Genomic DNA, 18,507 nt, shown 5'->3' with positions numbered 1-18,507 from the left:
TCATCCTCAAACTTTACATTCTGTTCCTATGCCGTGTGTACTATTACCAATATTTTTCTTTAAACCAACTCATTTCTTAAGAAGATTTATTTTGTTTACTTGTGGAAGGACTAGATTCAGTACTCCCAACCCCAACCATTGAGGGAATTCAAGGAGTGAATCACTGAAGGGGAACCCTCTCTCTGCCTCTCAAAAATAAATTAAAAATAATTTTAAAACCAAACAGTAAGAGAACTGAACTGTGGAATAACTAAAAATTAGGTGGTTAGTACCTTATCCAATTACCACCTAAAAATCTCATATTTTGGGAAAGATGACCTCAGCTTTTCTCAACTTAGAAGATATTCAAAAACTGTTTATGCAACTATAGTGACACCTCCTCTTTCCCAGCCTCACCTGACCTTGGCTTCCCCTGATGCTGTACTAACTGTCTTTTTCCTGCCTCTCCCTGCACAGGTACACACTGGCAGCTCAGGACCTGGTGATGCGTGCCCGAGGTGTCCTGAAAGACAGAGGATGGCGAATATCTAATGACCGACTGGGTTCAGGAGACGACATTTCTGTATACGTCATCCCTTTAATACATGGAAACAAGCTGTCATGAAAAGCCCAGGGGATTGGGAGGACAGAGGGAATGGAATCTGGGATGGCTCTTGGCAGGGTGGAACTGGGTTGAACTCTGGCTGAGTTTCAAGCAATGCAGTCTCTCCCCAGCCCAGGTGGGGAGTTTGCTGCCAGAAGGCCTCTGGCTGTGCTTCACGATGACCCTTAGGTTTCCACTTCTTCTTTAGCAACCGGTCTGGATACTCAGCAGCAAAACACAGAGGTGTTCCTAAGAGTTGTATTTCTGTTGGTTTCTTTATAGGCCTCCAGCGTGGCCATGGCCTATTTGGGGTATATGCATCCTATTTATTTTGTTTAGAGTAACCAGAATAGCCATTTTCAGGTGTAACTGGCAGGAGGTTCCTTGGCCTGTCCGGCTGCCAACTTCTCTACGGGTTAAAGTGCTGCATGAGAAAAGTAGGTGGGCAGGGGTCATGCCTTGGAAAGCGGTCAGCACCCACCTAATAAGCCTGAGATTTATTTCAGGGATTGCTGCCTGCCCCACCCACCCATCGTCTTTCTCTCTTCCTTTGTGGTGATGGTGGGGTGAGGTAGGGAGTTTTATTCTTTTTTGACATTCCTTGAATCTCTCTTTTCCTTTCTATGGAGCAGAACTGGGGCTTTCCGAGTCTTTGCTGAGGAATTTCTGTGTCAAACTCCAACCCAAGCTGGGTTGTCCCCACATCCCTGTGCCTATGACACCCAGGCAGCTGTCTGGAGCAGCACTGCATGACCAAGTATGTCTTTGTTATGTGGCACTGGGGCCTCAGTTGTTTCTCACCACATTACTGTGTTTCAAGGAAACTGTTTCTTTGGACCAGCACCCTCTGTTGTCATCAGCCGTCCCCTGGTACGGCCTGAGTTTTTTCTGTGAAAGTCTTGGATGTTCATGTCTACAGTGGTTGGCCCTCTCCCACCCACTGTGTTGTGGGGACAAACACACGGCCACGTTTCATAGAGCAAGAGCAGTTCAGAAGTTCCTTGTGTCTGTGGGTTTACCTTACCCCACGTGAGGGCCAGTTTGGACTCCCGTTCCATGGGCCGTGACCGGAAGCCAAGTATCAGAGTCCTGGGTGGAGCAGCAGCTCTGCTCTCTCCATCGTCTTCGTGTAAGGGCCGCTCAGGATGCTACTTTAATAAACATGAATTTGCCTTGGGTTCACTGGCTGTTCTCATGCTGTGCTCCTATTTTCCCCCAGAGACTTGTATCCTAACTACCCAAGAACCAAGACTCCTACTCCCACCATGGATCTACTTACGATATTCTCACTGGGGCAGTGGCAGCACTGCACTGGGGGAGTTTGCAGAATAACATCTAATTACCTAGTCGTCTTTCTGTAGCTACTAGGGTATTGTCACCACTTTGACAACTTCATGGAATCAGAATACTCTTCCAACCCAGTATTTATAAAGTCATCGGTGTGATCCCCCAAAATGGTGAGGAGTCAATTCCTATTCTCATGTTTTTTTGGATTCCTGCTGGAGAAGAAAGGAACTCTTCCTCCGGGGTGGAGTACATTCCTAGAGTTGTGGCTGTTGTCTCAGGAGAGGCCTAGGGCTTCCTGCTAGGGAATGAATTTGCTCCACAGTCTGGGAGCACCGCCCCGTATGGCAGGTGAAGTCTCGTAGGAATTCACCCCACCATGTGTCTGCCAAAATGCTGTCTGGGAAGCACCGGACTCTGACTTTGCCAGGAGGCATCTTCATCTGCCAGCATTCCTGCCTCCTTTGATCAGTCTTAGACGTTTCTGAACATCTCTGTGGGGAGAAGTTTATAGTAAACCACTTGCTTCCCTGGTAGAATATGATGCTGTAGGGAAACACCAGCCATCGTACAGCGGTGTGGTCCATTTTCTGTTCCCCCTCTCGCAAGCACATTGGAAACCTGAGAGAGAGTCTTCCATAGAGGACCCTGAGTTGCCGCCTTATTGCCTTTCATCCCTTTGCTTTTCTGGACCTCCCTCGAGCTTCTTCAGTTCTACTCAAGTTACTGGAGTCAGAATTTGGGTGTAGATATCATATACTCAGAGGTGTAATAACAACCTTCTGAATTCACCAGTGCAGTTACTGCCAAGGCATCTCAGGAAAAACCCTGGAAGCCCCAGATTCAGATTATCCTTCAGTCCTGAGCATTTGGTCCTGCTGGTGTTAGTAAGAAAGGTATCCGTGAGTTTTTTGCATAAGCCTCCTTGGGTGAAAAGATTTTAGTAGCAAGCTGGAGCATGGTTGATGTTTGGGAGATGGGAAGAAGACTGCAAATGAGATGGATAAATCAAAAGCTGGGGTGGGAGGAGTGTTTGTCACTGCCATGGCAGATCTCCCCAGCACTCCTATTACTCTGTAAATGGAGCTTCCTAGAACTGGGCCTTCTTTTTCACCCAAGTCATCCCAACCCAGAACAGTAATCATGTCCCCATAATGGGTCAGCCCTTGGAGCATTCCTGGGAAAGTCCAAAGACAATACACTCAAACGGATGCAGAACACTTTTATATGTGGTTCTGAAATCTGTGTACTTGACTTACAGCCAAATCCACTTGCCCTGATAGCCTCAGAGAAAGCCTTCTTTAATAAAAGGCCTTTAATTTCCTAGTCAAGTTTTTATGGTTGTCTTAGAGGAGGGGGCGTTGGCCATTTCTTTTAATGAAAGGCTCTCTCACTTCTAAATCTTGCTGGCCTGGCCCCTGCTCTTCAAACTTTTTGGTAACTCTTCCTTAAAGAGAGGGAGTTGACAGCCCATCTGCCCTCTACAGTGTTTTGCTAGACAACCACCAAAGCTTTATTATTCTAGCACCTAAAGTCAGTGTTACAGACGGACAGTGTCTGCCCTCAGAGAGGAGGTGCTCTGCTGAGGCTGTGCATACCTACCTGCTGTTCTTCAGGGGGGAAGAAAGGTGAAAAATCAGGCTAGGCTAAGTACTCAACTGACAAAGCCTAAAAAAGTGCAGATTTCAGTTAATTATTTTCCCCAATGTTCAGCTTTGGAGGTTTTGGAGTCTTGTTTAATTCTTAGGAATTTTCCTTACCTCCATGAGGCTTTGTGAAGTCATCTGTGCCCACCTTCTTACTTCTGTAAGTATTCATCATTCTTGAAAAGAGTTATTATCACTGTCATGATATAATGGTAAGAATGAGATTCCTAGTCAAATTTAGCCTCAGCTCTTAGCCATTCAGGCAGAGTAGGCAGTCTACCAAGAGCACTAGTATAGAGACACTTGGGGGGGAAAATCTCCTATATTTTTAAAATACTGCTCTTTTCTTAATTTAAAAAACAAACAAACAAACCCTTCCTTGTCCATTGATCAGCTTTATTTCCAGCACCGCAAGTAGTCAATCGTTTTCTTTCCACAGGTTTGAGGATCTGACCTTTCCTTAAGTAATCTATCAGCTCCAATGTTTTCACAGTATGTTAAGCTTTGATGAAATTCTATTTTCAGAAAGTTAGTGCTTCTGGGACAGCTGGCAAAAAGCATTGAGAATTATGAACAAGGCTGACCTACAAGTTGCCAGAACGGAGAAAGTAGTAAATGGTCTCTGGCTCCAGGATAGAACTATATGTTAGCAACTGATGTTTGAGGACTTCCAATTCAGAGAAAGGTTGCAGCCTACACACCGCAGCCCACCTCTCTGAGCAAACATTGCTTTTATGTGGGTGGTGTGGCATATGCATGTACACTGGGATTTTCAAAGGACACTAAGGGAGCAGCCTGATTGCCTCTTCTGTAAACTCCAAGACTCTTTGTCAGTTTGAGCACCAGTCTGTGGAGTACTGCTCTTTCTAATCCATAATGTTATCTGTGTAAATAGCTTTAATTTTTCCTCTATGTCTAAGATGTAAGTTTTGTTCATGTAGCGACCAGGTAGTCAGGTGACCTATAAAGGCTGTAATTGTGCTATTGTTTTCTACTGTGATGTACTTGAAGAAAGAGAACCTTGCGTCCTCCATTTTTCTGACCTCCCATGAATATTTTATGTTTGTTTAGGGAGTCCTAAGGTTATTCTTTTTTTCCTGTTTTGTTTGCAATCTTCCCTGTTTCTTCTGGAGACCCAGGGAGGCTCATAGTGGAGATCATTTGTTGTAAGGAATGTACCATGGTCTGGGTTTCCAAAACGATCCTGCATATAGTGAATGAGAGGAATCAGCCTGGGAATGGTTTCAGAACCATGTACCTTTATGCTCTGTGATTGTGAAACATTGACTTTTGTAACCCAAAAAGGAAAACTGTTTAGTAAAGGGGATCTATTTTGTGTGTTTTGAAACTGAGGTGCAATGTCCCCTGGGAAAGCTAAAGAAATGTATATGCTCAATGACATTTTAAAATAAAATATTATATATATATATATGTATATAGGATCTCTTTAGCAAACCTTTTTTGTATCTTTTCTTTGAGGTTTCTTGGTAGCATGGAATGGAATGGTATGAGCGTATGGATTGATGTGAGAGTGTCAGCTGTGAACACAGACTCAAAGGAAATCCAAAAGGGACTGGATGCCCACACGATCAGCCTTCACAGGGATAGCACTAAAAGCAAATACATTGCAACTATGCTTCTACAGTAACTGTTAGTATGTACAAACGTATGAAGAATTCAAGGAGACAATATTCCCAAGAGGTCTTCTTAAGTGAGAGTTAATCTTGCTAGAGATAGTAGGGATCAAGTCTCCGCTTAATAACTTAAGCATTTTAAGTACTTACAATGTGTTAGTTAAATGTGCCATCTTAGGAAGTTACCTTGACAGGTGGGGTAATATATCAAAGAATGCAAGTTCTGCTTAGTTCTAGAATCCAGGAAGTTACAAGTAATCTAGAAACTGTCAACAGAATTTTAAAAATGATCAAAGTACACCAGTATCCTTATCCTTGGGAGATACATTTCAACACCCCCAGTGCATGTCTGAAACCACAGAAATGCCAAACACTACATGGATAGATTAACAAAGATATATAACTATGATAAAATTTTAAAAAGAGATTAATAACAGAGCAATTATCATAAAATTTATGAATTTTTTATAATTTTAACTTTCATATATTTAGAGAAAGTAATTAAACCATAGAAGGCAAAACTGCAGATAAGGGTGGGCTGATTACTGATTGATGAAAGAAAACAAAAAATAAGCTGAAACTCAGTAAGAACAGAAAACAGTCATTTTACAATGATTTTATTGAAAAATCTCCTCAGTTCTTTCATAGTTTTCTTAAATTTTATTGAAGGTATACAAATTTTATGTATTTCTTATATAAAGATTCAGGAACATAGGGATACTTCCCAACCTACCCTCCTGCCCTCTCACCTTCCTCAGCCTCTCCTATTCCCACTCTTTAATTTTTAGAAAGATATATCTGTTATCTTTGTAGTCCTAAGATTAAAGAGTTCAACAAATAATATGAAGAAAAAAACACTATTCCTTAACAGTTGAGACAGTGGCTTTAAAAAAATCATCGAATCTCAAAGTGTCTTTCACTCCTATACATTACCTTTCAGGTACTTGATTAGTTACCACAGATCAGGGAAAAACATATGGTATTTGTCTTTTTTGGGCTGGTTTATTTCACTAAGTATAATGTTTTCCAGTTGCATCCCTTTTAAGACAGGATTTCAATTTTGTTTACTGCTGAGTAGAATTCCATAGTGAATATATACCATAATTTATCCAGTCATCAGTTGATGGACATCTGAGTTGATTGAGCAGCAGTAAACATGGGGGTACAAATGTTCTTTCATATGCTGATTTCATTTCCTTTGGGTAAATTTGAGGAGTGGGATGGCTTCATCATAGGTAGATCTATATTCAGATTTCTGAAGTATTGCCATACTGTCTTCCACAATGGATGCACCAGGTTACATTCCCACCAAAAGTGGATTTAGGGTACCATTTACGTCACATATTCACCAGCATTTATTGTTTGTTCTAACTGGGATGAGGTGAAACTTCATTGTGCTTTTGATTTGCGTTTCCCTGATGGATAGTGATCTTGAGCATTTTTTCATGTGTCTGTTGGCCATTTGGATTTACTCTTTTGAAAAATACCTGTTCAAGTCCTTTGACCATGGCAACTAGATTGTTTTGTTGTTATTGGGATTCTACATTTTAATCCTTTATCAGTTTCATAGTTTGAAACTATTTTCTCCCATTCTGCCAGTTGCCTTTTTGTTGAGTGTTTCTTTTGCAGTGCATAAGCTTCTCAGCTTGATGTAATCCCATTTGTCAAGTTTAGCTTTGACTGCCTGTGCTTCTGGAGTCTTTTCCAAGAAGTCGTTGCCTATGGCAATGTATTGCAGAGTTTCCCCAATGTTCTCTAGTAATTTGGTGGTATTGGATCATAGATTTAGGTCCTTGATCCATTTTGAGTGTATTTTTGTGTTGTTTCATACCTGCATGTGGAGATCCAGTTTTCCCAGCACTGTTTGTTGTTGAAGAGATAGTCTGTGCTCCAGGGATTGATTTTAGCTCCTTTTTCAAAGATAAATTGGAGTTTCTATTTGGTTCCATTGGTCTACCTGTCGTCGTCGTCGTCGTCGTCGTCGTCTCCCCCTCCCCCTCCCCCTTCCCCTCCTCCTCCATTATTATTATTATTATTATTATTATTATTTTGCCAGCATCAAGCTGTTTTGATTATAACTGCCCTGTAGAATGTCTTGAAATCTGGTATTGTGGTACATCCAGCTTTGTTTTTGTTAAGACTGCTTTAGCTATTTGGGGTATCTTGTGTTTCCCTATGAATTTTATCATCATTTTTTCTAGATCTGAGAAGACTGTCATTGGTGTTTTGCTTGGGATTGCATTGAATCTGTAAATTGCTTCAGGTAGTATGGACATTTTGATTACATTAATTATTCCAATCCACAAGAGTGGAAGATTTTTCCATTTTTGGGGTCTCTTTTTTCTTTCTTTAGTTTTTATAATTTTCATCATAGAGATCTTTCACCTCCTTGGTTAAATGTACTCCAAGGTATTTAATTTTTATAGTTATTGTGAATGGATTGATCTTAGAAGTTTTTTCTTAGTCATAACACTGTCTGTGTATACAAAGGCTACTGATTTTTGAGTTAATTTATATCCTGCTACTTTAACTCTTTTATGAGTTCCAGTTGTCTCTTAGTGGAGTCTTTTGGATCCCCTAAATATAGAATCATGTTATCTGCAAACAGGGGTAGTTTGAGTTCCTCCTGTCCAGTTTGTATCCCTTGATTTCTTTTTCTTGCTTAATGATTCTGGCTAAAATTTCCAGGACTATAGTGAATAGCCATGGTGAGAGTGGGCATCCTTGTTTGTTTCCAGATCTTAGTGGAAATGCTTCCAACCTTTCTCCATTCAATAAGATGCTGGCTGTCGACTTTCATAAACTGCCTTGATTATGTTGAGGAATGCTCCTTCTATACCCAGTTTGCTTAAGGTTTTCATCATGAAACAATGTTTTATTTTATCAAATGCTTTCTCTGCATCTCTTGAAACAATCATGTGGTTTTTGTTTTTCAGTTTGTTGATGTGATGTATCACATTTATGGATTTGCAAATGTTGAGCCATCCCTGCTTGTTAGGGATAAGTCTCATTTGGTCTCGGTGAATAATTTTTTTGATGTGTTGTTGGATTTGATTAGCTAGTATTTTGTTGAAGATTTCTGCCTCTATGTTCATCAGGGATATTGGTTTATAGTTTACTTTCTCTGTTGTATCTTTTTCTGGTTTAGGAATTAATGTGATGCTGGCTTCATAGAAGGAGTTGTGAAGGATTCCCTCCCTTTCAATTGTTTTGCAAAGCTTGAGAAGAATTGGAATTACTTCTTTAAATGTCTGGTAGAATTCAGCAGTGAAGCCATCTGGCCCTGGGCTTTTCTTTGTTTGGAGGGTCTTTATTACTGTTTCCATCTCCATCTTGTTTATTGGTCTGTTTAGGTTTTCTATGCCTTCATGACTCAATTTTGGTAGATTGTATGTGTTCAGGAATCTGCTTCTTGTAAGCTTTCTAATTTGTTGGCAAACAGCTCTTTTTAGTAATTCCTAATGATTCTTTTTATTTCTGTAATATCTGTTGTTACATTTCCTTTTTCATCTCTGATTTTGTTGATTTGGGTCTTTTGGGTTAGTTCAGCCAGTGTTGTATCAATTTTGTGTATTTTTTCAAAAAACTAGCTCTTCATTTCATTGATCTTTTTGTTTTGTTTTGTTTTAATGTTGTTTATTCTCCAGTTATTTCTTTCCTCCCTACTAATTTTGGGTTTGATTTGTCATAGTTTTGCTAGATTCTTGAGATGCACTGATAGCTCATTCATTTTGTGCCTTTCAGATTTTTTAAAAGAATATTTATTTAAAATGCACAGTTTTAGAGAGGCAGAGGCAGGGAGAGAGAGAGAGAGGTCTTCCATCCACTGGCTCATTCCCCAAATGGCTGCATCAGCCAGAGCTGGGCCAATCTGAAGCCGGGAGCCTGGAGCTTCTTCTGGGTCTCCCACACCGGTGCAGGGGCCATCTTCTGCTGCTTTCCCAGGCTACAGCAGAGAGCTGGATTGGAAGTGGAGCAGCCAAGACTTGAAGCAGTGCCCATCTGGGATGCTGGCACTGAAGGTAGCAGCTTTACCTGCTATGCCACAGCACCAGCACCAGCCTTTCCAACTTCTTGATGTAGGCACCAATTGCTATAAAAGTCCCTCTTAACACTGTTTTCACTGTATCCCATAAGTTTTGATATGTTGTATTGTTTTCATTCATTTCTTTCTTTATTTTTTTTTTTACAGGCAGAGTGGACAGTGAGAGACAGAGAGAGAGAGAGAAAGGTCTTCCTTTTGCCGTTGGTTCACCCTCCAATGGCCGCTGCGGCCGGCGTGCTGCGGCTGGCGTACCGCACCTATCCGAAGGCAGGAGCCAGGTGCTTGTCCTGGTCTCCCATGGGGTGCAGGGCCCAAGTACTTGGGCCATCCTCCACTGCACTCCCGGGCCACACCAGAGAGATGGCCTGGAAGAGGGGCAACTGGGACAGAATCCAGTGCCCTGACTGGGACTAGAACCTGGTGTGCCGGCACTGCTATGCGGAAGATTAGCCTATTGAGCCGCAGCGCCGACCTTTTCATTCATTTCTAAATTTTTTTTTCTCTTTTGATTTCTTCTATGACCCACTGTTCATTCAGAAGCGTGTTGTTCCATCTCCATGAGAATGTGTATGTTCTCGAGATGATTGAACTGTTAATTTCCAGCCTCATTCTGTTGTCAGAAAAGATGCATGGTATGACTTTGATTTTTTTTATTAATTTGCTGAGACTTGCTTTATGGGCTAGCATGTGGTCTACCCTAGAGAAAGTTCCATGCACTGATTAAAAGAATGTATATACTGCAATTGTGGGATGAAAAGTTCTGTAGATATCACTTAGGTCTATTTGGTCCATAGTGCATATTAGCACTGATGTTTTCTTTGTTGATTTTCTGTCTGGTTGATCTGTCTATTGATGATAGTGTGGTGTTGAAGCCCCTCCCCCTATTACTACTGTATTAGAATCCATGTCTCCTTTTAGCTCCATTAGCTTTCATTTTAAATAACCAGGCACCCTGACGTTGGGTACATATACATTTATTATAGTCCCATCTTCCTGTTGAATTGATCCTCTTTTAACAGCTTTTGTTTCTATTTTGTCTGATATTAGAATAGCTACACCTGCTCTTTTTTGCATTCTGTTAACATTGAATATCTTTTTCCATCCTTTCACTTTCAGTCTATGTTTCTTTGTTGGTGAGCTATGTTTCTTTTAAGCAGCAAATAGATGGATCTTGTTTTTTAACCCATTCAGCCAGTACATATCTTTTAATTGGAGGATTTAGGCTATCCAGGCCCTTCTAGTTGAGGCCACAGACTATTATAGATTAGAGAGCAGAGCCATCTTCATTGATTTCTACTGAAATTCCTGCCCACAGAACTATGAAAATATAGAATTGCTTTTCAGTCACTACGTTTTGGATAATTTATTACACAAAAATAGATAACTGAAATGAGATATAGAAAACCTGGTTCTGGGGAATTTGGAGTAAAATTATTAAAATACAAATTTTAAATATTTATGTATTTGTTTGACAGAGTTACTGAGAGAGAGGAAAGAGATCCTTCATCTGCTGGTTAACTCTCCAAATGACTGCAATGGCCAGGGTTGAGCTGTGGCAAAGCCAGGAGCCTAGAACTACATCTGAGTTTCCTACCAGGAAATGGCCCAGGCACTTGGACCATTTTCCACTGCTTTCCCAAGCAAATTCATAGGGAGCTGGATTGGAAGTGGAGCAGCTGGGACATGAACCAGTGCTCATATGGGATGCCAGAGTCACAGGTGGTGGCTTAACCTTTTGTGCCCCAACACCAGCCCCAGAATATACAAATATTTTAAAAAGAAAATGGCTTGGGTTACATACACTTGTGACTTGTGGAATCATTCTTCATATGGATCCTGGTAGTGTGACTAGGAGGGGGGAACCAAGTGGTGCAGCAGCAGGGATTAACTGATGGTTTGTGCTGGGAAGTCAGCAAAAGTTCTCAATGTATATGCTTTTGCTTCCTCATGCTGCTTGTAATAATCATTAGGAAGCCAGGAAAATGACTGTGGCCTATGAGCCTAGGATGAGTAAACAAAGGTCCTTTATTCCTCACTCATGATAAGACCCTCCCATAACTCTTAGAACAGTCAGGTGATCTCGTTCCCAAAACTGTGTTAGGGAAAACAAGACTGTTTTTAAATTGTATGTGAATACATGCATTAAAAAAAAAAATTCTCATCCTTTAAAAATTCGTATCTAGGGGCCAGTGTTGTGGTACAGCATTTCAGGCCACTACTTCCATCACCAGCATCCCACATAAGTGCCAGTTCAAGTCCTGGCTGCTCCACTTCTGATCCAGCTCCCTGCTACTGTGCCTGGGGAGGCAGCTTAAGTGCTTGGGCTCCTGCCACCCACGTGGGAGACCTAGATGAAATTCCAGGCTCCTTGGTTCTGCCTGGCCCAGCCCCAGCTGTTGTGGCCATTTAGGGAGTAAGCCAGCAGAAGGAGGATCGATCTCTATCCCTCCCTATCCCTCCCTATCCCTCCCTATCCCTCTCTATCCCTCCCTATCTCTCCCTTTCTCTCCCTTTCTCTCCCTTTCTCTCCCTTTCTCTCTCTCTCTAACTCTGCCTTTCGAATAATCATCTTTAAAAAAATAAAAATCTGTACACAAAATATTTAAGACTTGTTGCCATCTTAAGTTTTTTCCTTTAACAAATGGCAAGCCTAAGAGTGAATTACACATCCTATCAATCAGTCTGCCTTTTAAGTTGCTTTTTCTACCGTCAAAGCCCTGAAAAGACTGCTGCTTCCTCAGTACCTCTCTGTATTTTCAGTCTTTTGCCTTTCACTTCTGCCAAGACCTTCCAGTCAGCTAACCTCCTTTTCTATATTGATTCCAATTAAGCTGCTGGCAAGAGTCAACAATGTGACTGAGCACAAGGTGGGGGCAGAGTCCACCTCAGGTGTCTTTCAAGGGCTGGATCTGATCAGCTTGCAGGACCAGGGGGCCATGGGCAGGGCATGGAAGGTCTGAATGCAGATCCAGGGGACAGCATACAACTATGACCTCCTTTAATAAAATTAATATTTGCACTGGCGCTGCGGCTCACTAGGCTAATCCTCTGCCTTGCAGTGCCAGCACACTGGGTTCTAGTCCCGGTTGGGGCGCCGGATTCTGTCCCGGTTGCCCCTCTTCCAGGCCAGCTCTCTGCTGTGGCCAGGGAGTGCAGTGGAGGATGGCCCAAGTGCTTGGGCCCTGCACCCCATGGGAGACCAGGAAAGTACCTGGCTCCTGCCATCGGATCAGCGCGGTGTGCCAGCTGCAGCGTGCCGGCCACAGCGGCCATTGGAGGGTGAACCAACGGCAAAAGGAAGACCTTTCTCTCTGTCTCTCTCTCTCACTGTCCACTCCGCCAGTCAAAAAAAAAATTAATATTTGCAAATCCAGTTACTATAAAGTAGTACATGAGCTCACTCAGGAGGCAGCGTTGTGGGGGTGGGGGTAGAGGAATGGTTGACATGAGAGGGAGACAGAATTGAATTTGTGACAACAAGATGTCCCAAACCAACTCTTTAAACAGTACAAGAATTGTGGCACAGTGGATTAAGCTGTCACTTGAGCTGCCTGCATCCCACAGCAGTCCTGACTCCTCCACTTCCAACTCAGTTCCCTGATGACACGCATCCCAGGAGGCAGCAGATGATGTCTCACACACTTGAGTCCCTACCAGCCACATGGGAGACCTAGATTGAGTCAGCCTGGGCCAGCCCAGGTGTTGCAGCATTTTTTGGAGTGAACTGGTGAATAAAAGGGTGTTTCTCTGTGCATCTATGTCTGTCTGTCTCTCTCTACACCTCCTGCTTTCTCTCCTTGCCCTCTGAATTAAAATGAAAATAAGTAAACAAACTTAGTAATTAGGCATGTCTGATTTAAGCCATTGTAGAACCTACAAACTGTGGTCTTAGCAGTTCAGAAATAAGACATTACCTCCATGTTGAGTTTGATCAATATGAATAAGAAGGAGAGAGAAATTTCTACTCTCTACTCTCACTGTCCTGGGGTTAAAAAAAAATTTCCCATTCTTGGAAGCCTTCAATACAAGTTGGAGTACAATTTGGCCAATCACAATTGCACAGTAAAATCTGAAAGAAAATTAAAATTTCTCACAATTACAAAAAAAATTAACATCATAAGCCTTGAATACAGTGCAAATATACTCAAATTTTATTTTTTAAACTTATTTATTTACTTGAAAGGCACTGAGACAGAGATATCTTGGATCCACTTTCATTTCCCAACTGGCTTCTGGGGCTGGACTAGGCTGAAACAAGAAACCTGCAATTCAGTCAGAGTCTCCTGCAAGGTTGGCAGAGACTCAACTACTTGAGCCATCATCTACTACCTCCCAGGGGGCAATGTTAGCAGGAACTGGAATCAGAAGCAGAGCTGGGACTTGAACCCAGGCACTCTGATATGCAAGGTAGGCATCCCAGTGCCATCTTAACCACTGTGCCAAGGATTCACCCCAATATTCCTTTATATAAGATGGAATGTCAATGTACATCTTGTTATTGCTTCAGAGCAATTAAAGAGGGAGGGGTAGGTGGATTTACAGATGAAAACCAGATTGACTATGTTGAAGAAAATTATGCAAACTTGGAAATAAAAGGATGGCTGCATTGTTTTTCAGTGTCGTCCCTGAAATATCATCTACCAGGCCCACCCAAGGATTATTTAATTGTTAGGTTATGGTTCAGCAAACTTTTTCTATAAAGGGCCAGATAGTAAATAGTTTAGCATTTATGAGCCTTTTGGGCTCTGTCAGAACTACTGACATCAGTTATTGTTGCACAAAAGCAGCCAGGGACCATCTAAACTGGGGTCTGCTCTAAAGCGGTGCAGTGACAAGCTTCAGACCTTGACCAGAGGGATCAACTCATAAAAATGTAGCCTGATCTTGCCTTCCTGATGTGGAATGAATGAACAGTCAGACATATTAATGAACACTAATGGCCTACTCCAAGGAAAATCAGGTAGATCCAAAATCATTTATCTTGTAAACACAGGACAGTTCATTCATTTGCCAATTTTTATTCCTACATTCAGCTTTTAGCTACAAAGGCAGTAGATATATTAGGGTTGTAATATTATATTTCCTCAGTACTAAGACATCATCAATTATATATTCCATCACTAAAATTCAAAATGGCTAATTCTTTTCTAATTTGTTGTTAACCCATCATTTGCCACACTTCAGTCAAGAAGCAAAGAAAATGTATGTGTCATTTTTTCTTACTGTTTATTAATGCCCTGTCTGGATATTTGAGACCTGGATTCTTTCACCACATTCTCAGGTAAATATGATCATCATTTACAGATGAAGAAATTATTTCATCCTACTATAATCAGAAGATTGCTGAGATCAGAAAACATACTTTATATGGTTTTAATCCTTTTAAATTTATTGAAGTTTGTTTTGTAGCCTAACTTATGGCCTACTTTGGAGAATATTCCATGTGTACATGAGATGAATGTGCATACTACAATTCTTGGGATAGTGTTCCATGGATGACTGCTGGATTTAGTTGGTGTAGCATTTGGTTCATCTTTTCCTGGTTAATCATCTACCTAGTTGTTCTAACCATGATTCAAAATTGGGTATTAAAATCTCCAACTGTTACTATTAAGTTGTCTGTTTCTTCAACTCTTATCAGTCCATGCGTTTTTGTGCTGGGACTTTGTTAATAGGTACAAACATATAATTATTAGAGACATTTTTATCTAAAATGTGTATTACATAGAAAATATAGCTGGATTGTGTTTTTTAAATTCTTTCTACCAATCTGTTTTCTGACTGGAATGTTTAGTCCACATACATTTAATATAATTACTGATAAAGGAGGATTTATGTCTCCCATTTTGCTGCTTGTTTTCTGAGTCTTATGTCCTCTTGCTCCTTCACTCTGCAATTATTGCCTTTTGTGTACATAATTTATAGTATACTTTTTTAAATTATTTATTTGAAAGGCAGAGCTACAGAGAGGTAGAGAGAGGTAGAGAGAGAGGGTCTTCCATCTGCTGGTTCACTACTCAGATGGCCACAATGGCTGGAACTGTGCGGATCAGGAGCCAGGAGCTTCTTCTAGGTCTCCCACACTGCTGCAGGGGCCCGAGGACTTGGGCCATTTTTTACTGTTTTCCCAGGCCATAGCAGAGCACTGGATCGGAAGTAAAGCAGCCAAGACTCGAACCAGTGCCCATATGGGATGCCAGTGCTGCAGGCGGTGGCTTTGCCCGCTACACCACAGCACCGGCCCCTATAGTGTACAGTTTTAATTCTGCTGTTTCTTTGTTGAGTTATTTTAATACTGGTTGTCCCGAAGATTACAGTTAACAATTTAAAGCAATCTAGTTTGGGTTAACATATACTTCCATTCTCTTCTTCCTCCTTTGTGCTATTATTTGCCTAATAAATTGCATTCCTCTATAAAATAAGCCTGTCAACACTATAATGATTATTGTTTCGTGCAACTGTATTTTAAATTATGAAAGAAAATAACTTAAAATGTATTTATATTTGTTTATTCTGTGTATTTACCTTTTCTGGTCTTCTCTATTTCTTTATGTGAATCCAAATCATTATCTACTCACAGTATCCTTTCATTTCCACCTGAAGGTTTCCCTTTAGCATTTTTTTAGAGATTTTATTTACTTGAGAGTTGGAGTTAGAAACAGAGGAAGAGACAGCAAGAATGGTCTTCTATCTGCTGGTTTGCTCCCCAGATGGTTGCCATGGCCGGAACTGAGCCCATCCAAAGCCAGGATCCAAGAGCTTCTTCCAGGGTTCCCATGCAGGTACAGGAGCCCAAGCACTTGGGCCATCCTCCACTGCTTTCCTAGGCCACAAACAGAGAGCTGGAGCAGAAGAGCAGCTGGGACATGAACCAGCACCCATATGGGATGTCGGCATCCCAGGCAGAGGCTAAGCCTGCTATGCCTTAGTGCTGGTCCCCTCCCTTTAGTATTTCTTGTAAAACAGGTCTGCGAAGGGACAAGTTCTTTAGTTGTTTATCTGGAAATATCTTAACTTCTTTCATTTTAGAGCATTTTACTGGATATGGAATTCCTGGCGGACAAATATTTTTTTGTTTCAGCACTCTGAATAGATCATCCTACCACCACTTTCTGGCCTCTAAGGATTCTGATGGGAAGCTGGTTGTTAATCTTAGTGAGGGTCTCTTGTTTTTCTCTTGTTGCTCTCAAGAGGTTAATGATGATGTGTCTAGATATGTATCTCCTTGAGTTTATCCTAACTGGAGTTCCTGAAGCTTCCTGAATGTATAATGTTTTCTCATCAAATTTGGGGCACACATCAATGTTCTGATATGAACTTATAACTGTGGCTTAGCCTTAACTTTGTACTTTTGCAGAGGCTTAAAGTCAGCCAGAGATGGAAAAAAAAAATAGAACTTCCTCAAGTCTTTCTTGGAAGTACACACAGCCTTGTGTACTGAGCACAGTCATGTGCTCAAGGACTTCTGTATCCCAGCAATATGTGAGTACTTTTCAATGCCCTGTATAGACCTCTCATGGATCCATTTGTCCTTTTTCAGTATTTTAGTCTTTTGTTCCCCTCAACTGGTGTCACCGCCTCAGCCAGCTATGATGTTAAACTGTTGTCACTGATTGTTTTCTGCAAATGCCCTACAGACCCAGCAGGTCAAGACAAGCCCTAAGAACAGAGCCTTTTCAGGGAGCTCCCAGACTGGTCAGGCACTGACAGTTCTCTGGGGATGGGGCTTCTAAAGAAAGAACTACAAACCTATTCTTCCCCTCCAGTGATTGCGAGTCTGGGCTACCACAGGTCTGAAAAGAAGGGGAAGGAAATCAGTCAAGTAAAAATGCCGCAGATCTCCCTGTTCTGAGATTGGGCCAGCAAACATTCCTCAGATTATTGTAATCTTGTGGTTAATTTCCAGAGTTTTCAAAAAGTTGCTTTTGACCATTTTTGCCAATATTTTCTTTGCTTGTATGGAAGAGTGGGTTTTCAGAGGCTTTTGCTCAACCGCTGCAGCAGCCCATCTCCAGATGAGAAAACAAAAGCTCAGGCTGCTTAAGTAATTGCCCAAAGACACAGGATCAAGCAGCACCAACACCAAGATATCAAATCCACACTGAAATTCTTTATACCCAACTGCCAACAACTACCATGTTAGTTTTCTGAAGTGTCACATTAGATAACAAATAGGTGTCACAAAACTTCCATTATGTACAGCCTTATTTGCATGGCATTATTAAAAAAAAAAAAGTTGTTCATCGTTTGCTCAGAGAGAGAGAGAGAGAGACCAGGAGAGTGCTAGTATCTGCTTCACTTCTCAAACGCCTGCGACAGCCAGGGCTGGACCAGGCCAAAACTGGGAGCCAGGAACATAATCCAGGTCTCCCATGTAGGTGGCAGAGACCCAATCACTTGAGCCATTACCGCTGCCTCACAGGGTCTGTGTTGACAGAGAGCTTGAATGGAAGGCAGAGCCAAGAACTGAACCCAGGTACTCTGCTGTGGGCTGCAAGCACCCTAACTAACATCTTAAGTGCTAGACCAAACCCCTGTCCCAAATCGCATCTTTAGGAAACCCCTTTCACATCAAGTCCTGAACTTTTGCACTGAGCCATCCTGACCAGTCATGGTCATTTCCTGTCTCACCAGCACCACTTTTGTCTATGAAAGATCTTCCTGTCACAGACATTTCATTCCCCTCTTACTCTAGTTCTGACCCCCTACTGGCTGGAATTCTATGCAGCAGCTCCTTAGCACTTACTGTGAAGTTATCTGTTGGCCAGGTTTTGCTTCATGATTGGGTACCACTCACGTATCAGGCCCTTACCCAAGCAGAATGAATTTTCCATAAATTTTTCTGTAACACGTGAGGAGCAGGTAAGCTTTGGCTTTCAGCATCTGCCAACTAATAGTTAAAAAGAACAGATATCCAGGGTCAGGAAGACTGGACAAAATTATGTTCAAATCTTCTTGAACTAGAGTGTGCTTAAAACAAATCCTACAGTCTCAAGCACTAGCCTGTAATAAACGTAATGGTGAAAGGTAAATCTTTTATCAGGGCGCCAGCTGCACTACTTATTACAAAACCTGAGGTGTAGAGATGGAGAGTCATTTGCTGCGGAGCTATCAATATTGCAGCTCTTGATGTTTCTCCTTAGGGGCTCAATTGACCTGAAATAAGATGACCATTTCACATACTAACAGGGCATTTCTCCTTGATCTGCTTGACCTTTGCCTCTGGGCTCAACAGTAAGAAGAATGAGAAGATGACTTTTTTTTTTTTTTTAGCAGAATAAAACCCAAAGAATTTAACTTTAAGGGAGCCTAAAT

General features: G+C 41.6%; 1 protein-coding gene and 1 long non-coding RNA gene across 3 annotated transcripts in view; one reads left to right on the top strand and one right to left on the bottom strand.

Moving 5' to 3' along the window:
* The window catches only part of PPM1H (protein phosphatase, Mg2+/Mn2+ dependent 1H), a 301,454-nt gene extending 296,506 nt beyond the window's left edge, over positions 1 to 4,948 (top strand). The window contains exon 10 of one of the 2 annotated variants that reach the window (XM_002711306.5): positions 457 to 4,948. In XM_002711306.5, coding sequence (XP_002711352.2) covers positions 457 to 604 — 148 coding nt within the window. In that variant the 3' untranslated portion in view covers positions 605 to 4,948. The remainder of the gene's footprint in view (positions 1 to 456) is intronic. The other variant, XM_051846392.2, reaches the window with a different exon arrangement.
* Positions 1 to 18,507, bottom strand: part of LOC138844377 (uncharacterized) — a 59,234-nt gene that overhangs the window by 7,265 nt on the left and 33,462 nt on the right. The gene's annotated exons all lie outside the window — the stretch shown is intronic.

Source organism: Oryctolagus cuniculus, chromosome 11 (assembly GCF_964237555.1).
Source record: "Oryctolagus cuniculus chromosome 11, mOryCun1.1, whole genome shotgun sequence".
Taxonomy (NCBI): Eukaryota; Metazoa; Chordata; class Mammalia; order Lagomorpha; family Leporidae; genus Oryctolagus; species Oryctolagus cuniculus.
The sequence above is the reverse complement of the archived record's forward strand: the minus strand, read 5'-3'. Positions and strand labels throughout refer to the sequence as shown.